Source organism: Ostrinia nubilalis, chromosome 1 (assembly GCF_963855985.1).
Source record: "Ostrinia nubilalis chromosome 1, ilOstNubi1.1, whole genome shotgun sequence".
NCBI lineage: Eukaryota > Metazoa > Arthropoda > Insecta > Lepidoptera > Crambidae > Ostrinia > Ostrinia nubilalis.
This window is the reverse complement of record NC_087088.1, coordinates 467,741-482,425: the sequence shown is the minus strand read 5'-3', so window position 1 is coordinate 482,425 and position 14,685 is coordinate 467,741. Positions and strand designations below refer to the sequence as shown.

Genomic DNA, 14,685 nt, shown 5'->3' with positions numbered 1-14,685 from the left:
AGTGCTCGGAATATTATTTTTTTCTCTTAATGCTTCAGGTTGATGGGAAGTCGTGTTTTACCTAGATAGTCAACCTAAGTTGTCACACACGTTATATCTTAACCATAAGACAGATTGTTTGCCAGTGCTGAACTTACGTGCCAAGGAAATTTACTGCCGCAGGGATAATGGGCAGATACGCATCAGCATCGGTTGGAGAAACCTTAGCGGCGCCTACTGCTAATGAAATCTAATTTACTTGTTTGTTCCTTGGCAAAGAAAGCATGAATTTCCTTGTGTTTCTAAACTAACTGAATAAAGTACCTATCTACACTCGCCAACTCTTTATACATTTATACATATAGTACTTACGTAGACTGAAAACTGCTGGTCGACAATGCCTTATGGCATTAAGTTTGCCTTGTGTTCAAAATTTGGCATTAAAGTATAAATAAATAAATAAAACTGAAACAACTCTTGCTGGAGAAACATTAAATTGTCCGCAGTGCCGTCGGCGCGCATCCTGGGCGGGCCTGACCTGCACGTGGACATCGGCTCCACCATCAACCTCACGTGCCTCATCCAGTTCAGCCCCGAGCCGCCCGCCTACATCTTCTGGTACCACGAGGACGAGGTGAGCGGACAAAAAGTAATTATGACACAATTTTTCAATTACTTTTAGTGGTAAATTAATTTTCAACGGTCAGGCGATGACGTTATGAGCTCGGCGAATGTTTACTCTTTGACAAGTTCGTCTGACCTTTGGAAAACCAGTGCTATTAGTTTGACCAACATTAATTTACCCTTCCACGAACGATGGGCGGGGTTGGGATTGAAAATCAACAATTGCTTTTAATGAAACTTTCTCCAAAAGGCATTAAAGTATAAATAACGCGTAAGTAGTCCTTTCTGATTGGACGTTCTGGTTTGATTCTTAGCCACACATGGCGTGAATGGGTTACTGAAAAATCAATATGATATCGCAGTAGTCGGTCTTTTTTAAGAAACACAAACAAATGTTAATTTAATGTTGGTCTAACTGTAGCCGTAATATATTTTAATGTAAGGTTAGAACGTTCTTTAATTGATCAAACAGAGCATATTTCCTGTGTTCCTTTTTGTACACTGTAGCTACAACATTTTTTCTTATAAAATCGATTACTTTTTTACGAAAAGTCAAAGGGATATTGTCCGTAATATAATGCACTAAACAAAGGAAGAAACGTTACTTCTTTCTACCTAGTATAATTCTTTGTCTGTTGTGTATCTGGTTTCTACTCTAAATGATAATTTTCATTTAAACGTTTCATACCAAGTTCAGCCCATTATTTTAGACAAAACAAATGGCAATGTTTTGTTATAGCATAATGAGGCCGCGGCATTGGCACTGTAATGACTTGCCCTCTAATATTTCAACTGTAAGAAGTTTAGCTTGTCCCATTTATGTCGGCCATTTGAATGGAACAATTGTATAAACTATTTGTCTAAGCATAATTGCGTGTTATTGTTGTGGCGCAAAGTTATTGCCATTTCTAGACACAACACTCTACATAATGAAATTAACAAAATAAACGTGGGTAATTAAATGAATAAGTAAGCCGCTAGACTGTCATTGTGTTCAAGGCGGCTTTAAGTAATACAGGATTATAACTAACTAGCGGCCGCCCGCGACTTCGTACGCGTGGATCCCGTTTTACCCCCTTTTCCCGAATTTTCTTTGCTATAAACCTCACGGAGCCCGAGACCTTTCCAACGAATGCAAAACCGTGGAAATCGGTTCGTGCGTTCTGGAGTTATAGCGTCAGGGAGGAAAACCCGACTTATTTTTATATAGTAGATTAGTTATTCAGCATAAACTAATAACTTTTAATAGGTAAAGCTTACACTTTTGCCAATGTAGAAGGCTTATTTATACTCGAGATAGCCTGTATTAAAATGTCATAAGAAAATGGCTTTATATTGCAGAATGAATTTCTGAGTTAATATATCGTTTTAAACAACTATATTATCCCCCCCATCGTTTACTACACAAACACAATGTTAATGTTAATTCCGGAAGTGACAAGTTCCACGTGAAATGAGTTCAATTTCTGAATGCAAGGTTAGTGATGAAACAGCACTAACAAACAATCCAATCTGGGCTCCAAATCACGGCAGATAGATGAGCCGATCTGCGCGGAACCCGACGCCTTGGCTCCAGCCAAGAGGAAACGGCCAACGCATTTGAAGACACACCAAAACATTTAACAGACGTTTCGGTAAACTTTAAATTAATAACCGAACGCTTTGTAAAGCACATCAATATAAAAGGGCTGCACTCATAGATCACACACAGAAACTAAAGGGAGATGTGACAAGGGGGAGGGGCCGGTGTCGCAGCAATATGCCCAAAAACAGAAAACATTGCTGCAGACGTCATAACGTAAACAGTTTACATTGCTTGCGTAGTACTAAAGATTATTCGAACGTTGAGTACTGATACCGCAGTGGATAATGAGCACATATTTTGATTACTTTGTACGAGTCAATTTCTAATGCGACACTAAGTTTCGAACTCAGCGCATTAGTTGGCATCTCTCTATAATTATCTCAATAGGTGCACTATTTGGCTAATAACCACTTACAACTTTTAGCGTCGCATTCGGTACAATAATATTGGGTGAATTTATTTTGTGATGACCCTGTTGTTTCGAGTGGTAGGCTGTTAATGCCCTGGCTATACCGAGCCACAAGTACCGAGGCGCCGAGCGGCAGCGTGGTAATCGCTCACTTCATTAAAACAATACAAATTCAAATAGCTACCCGCTCTCGCCCCACTTTCGCCACCCGCGACGCTGTGAGCACCAAATAGTAAATACTTATTGCCGGGATTTTCCACTTTAATAAATTCTAAAAATAATCACATTACTTCTACCGAATTATACCTAAACCTCCATGATTCATACAAAATGTGTGAATCGGAAAGTGTAAGTCGGACTCGCGCACGTAGGGTTCCGTGCCATTATTCAAAATCACGTTTCTTGTATGGGAGCCCCACGCAGGCATTTATTTTACATCATCTGTGAAAGTTTCAACTGTCTATCACAATTCATGAGATACAGCCTGGTGACAGACAGACAAACCCCTTTTTTACCCTTTGGGTGCGAAACCCTAAAAGTTATAACAATATAAAAATATGACCACGTTCGAAACTATCCAAGTATCAGAAAGAACAGATGAATTCCACGTTTTTTGTAATAGGCCATTTCAGCTCATAAAACATTTTCCTACAAAAACGTTATAATCGGGTTCCCCTACAATCCCCCACATGTACGTACGCGTGCGTTTATGACTCGAGTTACGACCCACCAGTAAGTAAGCACCTTTAATAATTAACGCACCTACTACATTATTTCAAACTCGAAGCGAACAAAAGCTCCGTGGCACCATTTTATTCCAAAGCGATGCGTTTTGGTGCGAGTCTCTTTGCATTTTGACCGTTACAAAAATAAAATATTTAGTCTTACTTTGAATAGTAAGTACTTATACCATTTGTGAAAAGGTTACGTGATCTAATAAGACTCGCTGTTTGTCTTAGTAGATTTTAAAAGCGAAACAAGATACTTCTATATCTACGGAGAAAATATTTTACTCCGTATTTTAGAGTATAAAAACTACCTACCGCGTAACAATCCAACTCCGTTCATTGATTGTTGTTTATAAGTTTCAACCAGAATAAACAACAAAGGACAGTTTATGTATGCTCAATATCGTTTTTCGCAAGCTTTTGTTTAATTAAAAACAACCAAAAGTAAAGTATTAAACAATAGTAAATTATTATAACTTACATGGTATTATTTGGCAGGCACCCCGGAACAGCTTCTTCGTATCTGCAATTAAACATTAAACGTTAACGAGTGGCGGCGACAGAACTGATTAGCATAATCCCCACGGGAATTACGAATTACATTACACATTCTGAACATAAACTGTACTCAAAGTTCGTATTAAAAATTAGTACCAAAGGTTCCCCGGTGATATTAATTAGCGTTACTAACGGCAGTTGTTTGGAGCCGAGTAATTAGTTGTGATACTTGTAATTAGTTGGAATCGGCCTAAACTTGGGCGTGCGCACACGCCGCGCCGCCTCTGAATATTAATGTACCAGTTATGAGCTATTAGGCGTGGCTGACGAAGTTAAGGCAGTTGCCGGTGTGGTGCCCACTTGAGGTGTGCCCACGTCCAGTATCGTCATCTTAAGTTAATACAGTTCCCTTATTAAAATTATTAATCATCATCATCATCAACAGCCCTTTACAGTCCACTGCTGGACTATGAGCCTCCTCCACTATAGTGGAGGGTTTTGCCATAATCTCCACGCTAGGCAGGCGGGTTGGAGATCGCAGTTTAAAAGATTGATGTTTTTCAGAGAGCGCTGCTGCCCATTCTCTGTTTGATGTGTAGTCCCTAAGTCGCCTCTTACGACACCCGCGGGAAGAGTAGGGGTTGGTGACAAATGTATTCTACTCTGCCGTCACCACACGGCAAAATTATTAAATAGCTAGCAAACAGTATTGAATAAAGCAGTAGACATCAAGGTGCCACCGATCCGGGTCAGTTAAGTACAAATGCAATGTTGCTAGATATTTCAAATCGAACTAGAACGAAACCAGATGCAGTAACCATATAGAGAAATCATAAATTATGCTGAAAATCATGTTTCTTGCGATTGTAAGGACACCTTAAAATCGGTGTCGTTAGAAAATAGACATGAGTGACGCAAGCAAGAATGTTATCATTATACATATGTAAATAGATCATTAACTTTGTCAGTAGAGCAGTGCAGTGTGCCTATTCACATTGAGACTGCTAGCGCTTCAAGTATCGACTATCTGCCAGCCCTGACCGGCTGGCCGCTGCACACGCCGCAAACATGTGAAATTGGAATTCTTGGGAATTTCCGCTAAAAACCTCTGCTCTAAGCTCGGTTTACTCTCCTGACGCGTCTAAAATGAGCTTAGGTTTTCCAAAATATTTCATTGCGGCCGTCGTAAAACCTATGCCCTTTGTTTGTTATTTATATCCTTTTAGAACCCTTGGAACTATGCAGCACATTATTCATCTTAAAAGTAAAAAAACTAAAACCCAACTACGACAAAAAACGACGCTGAAAAAGTATAACATAAGATTTTCAGAATACTGAACTGAACAAAGTTGCTAATGTAGTTGCATAGTAATTTTCATGTTTGGAAAACCGCAGTCACACGTTGTCAAAGTGCTACGTTAGGCAGGTATATGTAACGTGTGACTACGCCTTTCCAAACATGAGAATTACTATGCAACTACATTAGCAACTTTGTTCAGTTCAGTATTCTGAAAATCTTGTTTTATACTTTTTCAGCGTCGTTTTTTTTAATGAATAAGGTAGGCATGATTACTTAACGGGTACAAGCACATTAACCGCAAACCATAGTTAATTGGTTCTTAAATGGATGGCTCAATAAAACTACATATTTTGATTGATACTGTGCTGTGTACTATTCCTAAATAAATAAATAAAAAATGAAGTATGATGTATTTTTCTAGTTAAAATAAATAGTTGTTGTACGACTAAACGTGTAACGGTGTAAATGTGTTGTGAAGCAGGTGATTTCGTACGACTCGTCGCGCGGCGGCGTGTCGGTGGTGACGGAGAAGGGCGCGGCCACCACGTCGTACCTGCTGGTGCAGGACGCCGCGCCCGCCGACTCCGGCCGCTACTCCTGCTCGCCCTCCAACGCCGAGGTGGCGTCTGTGCGCGTGCACGTGCTCAACGGTCAGTACCGCCAGAGTAAACAAATGAGTAGGTCATCTTCTTAGAAACGCACCGAGCGCGATTTCATATAAAAAATCCCGCGCGCAGACGCGTTGTCAGTGTGTTGTGCCGCGCGTGTTTTCTATACAAACTGAGGTACTTGCATACATTGATTAAGGCCGGGTAGCAGAGAAAATGGCGAAAATGAGGTTTTCATTTTTCATTTTTGAGGTACTAAACAGTAAAATTAAAGGCTAAGATTTTTATTGGGCATAGTTGAGGATATTTTCTAGGGCTATTAACGGGTGGAAACACGATTTGATGAAGTTGACTCGATAGAATATATTCCCAAAGTTACCTCTATTCGTTTTCTATTTATGGTTTTATTTTTAAAATAAGCGATTTGAGGTTCTAAATCTTTTACTAAACTAAAGTTCAGAAATAACTTGAGGGCTTTTAACGGATGAAATTTTTATATTGCGTCTTATTTAGTTACAATGTTAAAAAATGTGGAAAAAATCGTCCATGACGGCTTGGACAATCTCAATCAGTCGCGCGGTGGCGCTTACGGAGGACGGACGCGTGTCAGTTTTTTGGCCGTGACAGTTCGCGGTTTGTCAATATTTTTGACAATGATGACTTTGATGAGTCACAGTATAATAATATCAGTGTTACTGGAGAAAGCTTAAATTTTTGATAATTAAGAATTATCAATTTTGTCTACCTATTGAAATTTAAATCGTTCGCATCCTTTTATACGAAGACTCTACTCATGATACATAGTACATTCCTCAAATATGAGACAAAACCAATGAGTTAAAATTACATTTTAATAGTACCTACATACAATCGTCTTACACTCTTTAGAATAGCACACTGACACAAATAAATAATAAAAATACTGTCTAAGGTCTGTAGCTAAAGGTCTAAGCTGTAAGATAGAAGAATCTTCTAGCCAAAAAGATGGCAGATGCAGCAGATGTCAACGGATTTAAAACTGGAGTTCATATGACTCCTTGTAGACTTGAGTCTCTAGAGCGTCCCTTCCTCCACCATGCGTAAGAATGTTTCAAAAATACTGTCTAAGGTCTGTAGCTAAAGGTCTAAGCTGCAAGATAGAAGAATCTTCTAGCCAAAAAGATGGCAGATGCAGCAGATGTCAACGGATTTAAAACTGGAGTTCATGTGACTCCTTGTAGACTTGAGTGTCTAGAGCGTCCCTTCCTCCACCATGCGTAAGAATTTTCAAAAAAATACTGTCTAAGGTCTGTAGCTAAAGGTCTACGCTGCAAGATGGAAGAATCTTCTACCCAAAAAGATGGCAGATGCAGCAGATGTCAACGGATTTAAAACTGGAGTTGATGTGACTCCTTGTAGACTTGAGTGTCTAGAGCGTCCCTTCCTCCACCATGCGTAAGAATTTTCACAAAAATACTGTCTAAGGTCTGTAGCTAAAGGTCTAAGCCGTAAGATAGAAGAATCTTATAGCCAAAAACATGGCAGATGCAGCAGATATCAACGGATTTAAAACTGGAGTTCATGTGTATCCTTGTAGTTTTGAGTCTCTAGAGCAGTGGTTCTTAACCTTTAAGTCATGAGGGACCATTTTACCAAATTTCTGTCTTGTCAGGGACCACCTCATAACACAGGCCTGCAAAATGAGGGTCGTAACTTCCTCTCTGGGATTTGATAGCTGATTCTAGGGTATTTTGGTGCGCTGATTTCGAATATGTATAGAAAAAAAATCACTAGTTTTTACATATAAAAATACATCTTTAAAGAAATACATTTAAACTACACAACATTTATAAAAAATTTGCTGCGGTAATGCACTCCAGGTAACAGTGTGTGATGCTCATTGCTCATAGTGATTTTCGATACAGAGCCCGGTACATACGTTATATAGCCTGACCAGGAACATAAAAACCCTGGCATAGAGGCGCGTCAATTGCATTTGATAGTGCAACACTGAGTACAGTCGTACCTGTGTTAAATTAATAGGCTAACTTTATGTATCAGGATTCAGGATTACGGGCTAATTTGATATTTTCATAAATTAACCAAAAATTATTATTATAGGTAACCTGGTTTAAATATATAATACAAAAAGCCAAAAGTGTTGCTCTGAAAAGAGAATATTTATTTTCAATAAACTGCTTTAACAATCACATATTTTACATAGAATTAAATAGGTAATTACCTACCTGAAAAGAGAAACAACATTTAAAGCTATTTGCTTCACAATTAAAATATTCCTTTAGTTTTCCGTACAGACGCCATTAAACAAAAACAATCTGTCAAATCTAACTTTTTAAAAAACCATAGTGTATCATTTTTTATCACGTGCCAGGGTTTGTACGCGGGAAGTTTGAATAACAATGAGGGTCTATAGTGAGTCTCATTACATCTCCCCCCCTCCAAGACTAGGGTTCCACCGATACTGGAATAAGCTTTGTAAGATGGTAAAGATTTGATTCAATTTTTTTATGTCCTGTGTTTATTCTATAAATCGAGTTTGAAATCTTTTCTACAATACTGTAAGGACCTATTTTTAATTCGTCTAATTTTTTCCTGTTCAACCGGTTTCCATTTTCCACATATACTAGGTCTCCTACTTTTAGTTCAATTTTTTTCCTATTTTTATCAAATTTTTGTTTATTATAATTATGCGATTTTATGCTTTTTTCCAATGCAATTTTCCTATCTCTCATTAAGTCTCCACATGATATATCCTGTCTTAATCCATCCGGTAATACACCAACGGTCTTTCCCTCTAATAAATATTTTGGCGAGAAACCTGTCACACTGTGCTCTGTTTCATTATATTTCTGAACACATTCATGAGCAACAGTCGTCCAAGCCAGTTTATTTTTATTTTCATTCATCCTACATCTTATTTTATTTATTAAAGTTTGATTTAATCTTTCATTTAAACCGTTAGAAAAAGGTGCATTTACAGCTGTGAAAATAATGGGAATCTTTTCTTTTTCCAGAAAACTTTTAAATTCCCTAGAGTTTATGCCTGGATATTGATCTGATAGAACCATACCAATTTTATTGTCCTGTGACACCTTTCTTACCAGTTTTATGAAATCATTCGAGTTTTGAGTTTTAGATGTCAAAATAAAGGCATATCTGGTGTAATGATCAACCAGAAGGTGTAAATATGTTTTAGTAGAACGTGAGCCACCAAGTCCACCTATGGTGTCTATTGACATTATCTCAAAAGGGTAAGTAGCTGGACCAAGATGAGACAAAAGCCCGAATTTAAGTTTGGTCCTGGATTTGTTTTTTATACAAATTTCACAAGTGTCACAAAATTGTTTTATGTTGTATGTTAAATTTTTAGCCACAAAGAAAGGTTTAATTTTGTTCTCCATTTGCTTTATCCCTATATGACAATAATTATAATGTATATTTTTAATAATTTCTTTACTAAATTCCTCCGTGAGCACAATTTTTTCTTTTTTTCCAAAATGTTTATAGTAAATTTTATTTTTTAAACTAAGTTTATTTTTATTTTGTTTTATCTCCTCATTTTTCTCCTGGTCATTTTGGATGTCTACTATTTTTATAAAATTTACAATTTTCAAAACTTCTTCTTGACATTCATGCGATTCTAATACAGGATTCCTACTCAAACAGTCAGCTTCTAAGTTGTATTTCCCCGGGGAATATATTACTTCAAAATTGAATTGAGATAGATAATATGTGAGATCACCGAGTTCCTCGTCTGTCCTAGCTTTAATATTTAACTTTTCTAGAGGTTTGTGGTCAGAGAAAACTGTAAATCTTTTTCCTATGAGCCAGTGTTGCCAATATTTTACTGCCTCTTTAATTGCTAAACATTCAATATAGATAGCTTTTTTCCGTTTCTGAGTATCACTTAACTTCCTCGAAAAGTAAGCACAAGGTTTCTCTTCTCCATTATGTTGAGGTTGTTTTAAAACAGCACCTATGCCCTGTAAACTAGCATCGGTATAAATATGAATTGGTAGATCTGGGTCAAATATTGTTAAAATAGGTTTTGAACAAAGTAGTTTTTTAATAATGTCGAACGACTCTTGACATTTATCTGTCCACACAAATTTTTGATCTTTTCTTAACAAATTATGCAAGGGATCTAATATGATTGATATATTAGGTATATACTTTCCATAAAAATTAATTTTTCCCAAAAATTGTCTGACATTCTTTTGTGTCATTGGTACAGGGAAATCTTTTATAGCAATTAAATTATCCTTTAGTGGAGTAATAGAGTTATTTCCTATTATATGACCTAAGTATTTTACAGATTCTTGAGCAAAACTACACTTAGAGAATTTTAGTCTAAATCCCTCTTTATTAATTGCTTCCATTAACAAAGATAAATGTACAATATGTTCAGAAAATGTCCGGGAAAAAATCAAAATGTCATCGACAAAATTGACAGCAAAATCTGATAAACCATGCTTCCTAATGATATTGCTGAGTATTCTTTGGAAAATAGCTGGTGAAGTTTTTAATCCGAACGGTAAGCAGGTCCACTGATAATGACTATCTTGGGTAACAAATGCTGTTTTCTTTCTATCTTCAATTTTTAAAGGAATGGACCAAAATGCAGAGTTTATGTCAAGCGTTGAAAAAAAATGACAGTTCCTTGTTTTTGCCACCAAATCATCGATAAGTGGAAAAGGTTGACATTGGGGAATTACAATTTTATTTAGGTCGCGAAAATCTATGCACAATCTCGACCTTCTCCCTTCATCTCTCTTATACGCTAACGTTACTGGGGCTGCAAAAGGACTATAAGATTCCTCAATTAGGTTTTTTTTTAGTAATTTTGACACTTGTTCTTCTATTTCTTTTCTATCCTCAATATTACATCTATATGGTCTTTTACTACAGTATTTATCAACCAATAAATCAATATGTGCTTCATAACCATTCACTGTACCTATATCATATTTATCTTTAGCAAAAAGTGATCCATATTTCTCTATCAATCTGTCTATTTCCAATTTTTCATCGACATTTAAATGATTAACTGAAATGTTAAAGTTTTCTATTTGTATGTGTTCATTAAAGTTAATTTTACAATCATCATTTTCAGTCTCCACAATAGTGCTCGGATTCTCAATTCCATTTATTATATTTATTTTTTGAGTAACTTCTAAATTTTCATTTTGAATTAGCTTAAACTGTTTTATGCAATCTAATCCAATTAAAAAATCATAGTCAAAGTTTTCTTTATTTATGACAAAAACATTCATATTCTTTTCAATTTCAAAAATCTTTAATTTTAAGTTTACCATACCAATAGGTTTTTTTACACCATTAATCGTTTTTAAATTTGTTTTATTATTATAACTATCAAATGAGTCACCTTTTAAAGATAATAACCTGGAACTTATTAAAGATACATTCGAACCTGAATCATAAATTCCTAAAGTATGTATGGTGTCATTTATAATTATTTTAGTTTTGATTAATGGTGGAATATCTAGTTTTTTGAATCTATCTCATTTAATTCAATCTCTAATTCTGAGTTATTGACACTCCTAATTTGCTCTCTCTTAAACTGGTTATTTTCTTTATTTTTAAACCAACATACAGATTCAGGATGATACCGACTTCCTTTGTTTTCTTTTTCACAAATCCTACATGGCCGTTCCCTTGTATTTTTATCTTTGATCTTATTTTCCAAATTTGTTTTTTTGTCAAACGCCCTTTTATTTACTAAATGTTCCAAGCCTCTAATGTTATTAAATAAATCCTCAACATTTTTTAAGCACCCTCTATCAATTTTATCTGCTATAAAATTTGGAAGTCCTGTAGCGATGAGATCAATCAAAGTAGGTTTATCTATAGTTTTATTTACCTCCAATAAAAGTTTTTCTTTCCTCAAAGCATAGTCCAGTAGTGAGCCCTGTCTATATTTAAATAACATTGCATACCTGACCGGAGACCAACCCTTGTCCACGTAAGTATCACAAAAACTCTTCTTCCAAATCAACCAATCTGAAATCACAGTATGTTTCATAAGCATAGAACTATACCAATCTAGACACGAGTCTTCCAAAAATAACTTCAATGTTTCAATTTTGCTGATATCTTCTTCAATTCCCAGACGAGCACATTCTGTTTCAAAAGCAGTCATCCATTGTATTCCATTTGATGTCTTTTTTGTAAATTTTTCTAGGACAAACCTTTCCGACAAGTTCTTCAAGTTCTGAGATCTCGGTATGTCCCTCCTCATTTCTACAAAACTCTCTAAGACACTTGTGAGAGCTGAGAGGGATTCAGTCGCGGGGGCTTGTTGTTGTGTTTCCTCCAATAAGTAGCCGTTTATTTCGAAGTTTCCATCCTCATCGACATAAGCCCTTTTTAATTCTGGTGTCAGGGTTATCCACACCTGCCTTTTATCATGACGTCTTTTTAATGTCGTTTTTACCTTTTGGAAACTTTTTGTTCTAATTATTTCTTCGTGAAATCTTATAGGTTGTAATGATTCCGGAATTCCAAATGTACGTTGGTCGGCATCCGTGATAGAAGTTATGCAGATCGTATTAGTCTTCGGGTCCTCGCCCGATTTCATAACAAATTCAAATTTTAGTTTCTCCATTCTTGATTAATAGCTGAGTAAATGTTGTTTTATAATACAAAAAGCCAAAAGTGTTGCTCTGAAAAGAGAATATTTATTTTCAATAAACTGCTTTAACAATCACATATTTTACATAGAATTAAATAGGTAATTACCTACCTGAAAAGAGAAACAAAATTTAAAGCTATTTGCTTCACAATTAAAATATTCCTTTAGTTTTCCGTACAGACGCCATTAAACAAAAACAATCTGTCAAATCTAACTTTTTAAAAAACCATAGTGTATCATTTTTTATCACGTGCCAGGGTTTGTACGCGGGAAGTTTGAATAACAATGAGGGTCTATAGTGAGTCTCATTACAAATATATTAAATGAAACCATCAATCGAGCTAGTAGGATTTATTTTATTATTCATCAATAATCAAATTCAGAACTTGAATATTCAACTGCAATGTCTGCTCATGAACGCTTCAAACTCGGTACTTCTTTCCCAATTCCATAAAATTCAACACTTAGAAAGTGACAAAAAACTTTAAAATAGGTAGTTGAAACAAACCACAGCTAATTTTCATAGTGGACTGTACTATACGATAAACATGTTATTCAATTTGACAAGCTTTGTTGGAAACATTATTCAATGAAAATATTGTCCGAACCCTTGGTATTTCTCTTCGACAAATACTTTAACACATTGTGAACCACTTTTCTTTCACGACTATAAAAAGATTTTAGCAATTTAATTCACAAAATCAATTGCGCACATTTAAAATAAAGTTTGTTTACACTTTGACAGCAATAGACTGACATGCAAGGTGACACGTCAATGAAGTTTTCAGTTACTGTTGCCATTAAAAGAAATTAGTACCATTAGTTTTCCGCAACATGGCGAGGGTTTTTATGTTCCTGGTCAGGCTATACATAAATTATGGAAAGAAAACACCCAGACCAATACAAACAAATATGTATGCAATTTCAGTATGATATTTTTATTTATTAATAAACAAAAAGATTGAACAAAATTGATGCGTGTACTGATTAATGTAATTAACCACATGCAAAGCTTTGTGAATTGCAACAACTATAATTTATTATCCAAGCTCTAAATAATCGCTACTACGAGTAACTGATCATAAAATGTTTTTCCAATCGCTCAAGCTCCCGAGGATCTACCGATAGGTCGGGTGACGTAATCTTGAAATTCTTTTAGCCGGCGCGGAACTTCCGGAAGGTCGGGTGACGCCACGCCTCTTTGAACCGTGTTTACTTTGGCAGTTATATTCTATATTTATTCGATTCTAAAATATATTCCCAAAAATTTTAAAAGTTGTTTTAATTTGTATCACTTGGATATGATTGGTATTAGAAAGTGCTGTGAGTGTGACGCTTGCACGGAAGGAAGTCAACCTAACCTAACCAACTGCGTATTTCTAAACTGCGTATTTCTATACTGTGTAGCCGCGAGAGCTCTTTGGCGCGCTGTCTTCGGCGAAGTATTGCGCGCGCAGATTTTGACAGCGCGAAATACCTACTTTAGCAGAAATACCAAGCCTTAAATCTGTCGTCCCGCGCACCGCGGCGGAGCGCGGCGCAGTGTGATAATCGCCTAATCCACGCTAAATTTTGTCAGTGTGTGCGTTCGCGCCGCATACGTATTGGCGCGCTCACATACAAACCGCGCTCGGTGCGTTTCTATGAAGATGACCTACTCATTTGTATTTACTATGGTACCACCCTCTTCCGCTGGTGCAGCGAGGAACGCACGATTGTTAAACGTACTCTTTTGAACTACGAGACCGTATTCACAAACATTACTATGAGGTCTCACAGTGTGCGTGGACGCACAGGGTGACACACGAAACATTCACAGAGCTGTATTCAACGCTATGCATTCGATTTGCTGCTCCACTTAAGCAAGTATCGTTTGTGAATACGGCCGTATAACTACATCGCATGAGACAAAGTAAAACAGGAAAAGGACCGCAATATTAATTCACAAAGTGGTTAAAACTATTTTCCCCTCCGTGAGTGGTACAACCGTACTAATTATAATGTTAACATAGCCGAAGCGCTTGTAATTTATTCATACAGGCGCCATTCTGCGGCGGATGCTGCTGGAGCACAAAGCGTCGCCATTCGTTCGCTCAGCTCGGCTCCGGCCGCGAGGAGCTCGAGCTAAGCCGGGCTGTCTCATCCTGTAATTTAGGTATTTTGGAGACCCTCGCTGAAGGAACCTATTGAATCAGTCGTTAGGCGTAAAGACATTCCCTCACAAACCCTTCTACCGGTATATGAGCACGCCTATTGAATGCATTTTTTTAATGTGACACACATTGCATTGCATTGCATGTAT

General features: G+C 36.7%; 1 protein-coding gene across 1 annotated transcript in view; it reads left to right on the top strand.

Annotated features, from left to right (window-relative positions):
- Positions 1–5,817, top strand: part of LOC135074690 (zwei Ig domain protein zig-8-like) — a gene marked incomplete at its 5' end in the record, with an annotated part of 319,508 nt that extends 313,691 nt beyond the window's left edge. Inside the window, 2 exons of the mRNA XM_063969059.1 lie at positions 486–613; positions 5,605–5,817. Coding sequence (XP_063825129.1) covers positions 486–613; positions 5,605–5,817 — 341 coding nt within the window. The remainder of the gene's footprint in view (positions 1–485; positions 614–5,604) is intronic.
- Between the last annotated feature and the right edge of the window lie 8,868 nt (positions 5,818–14,685).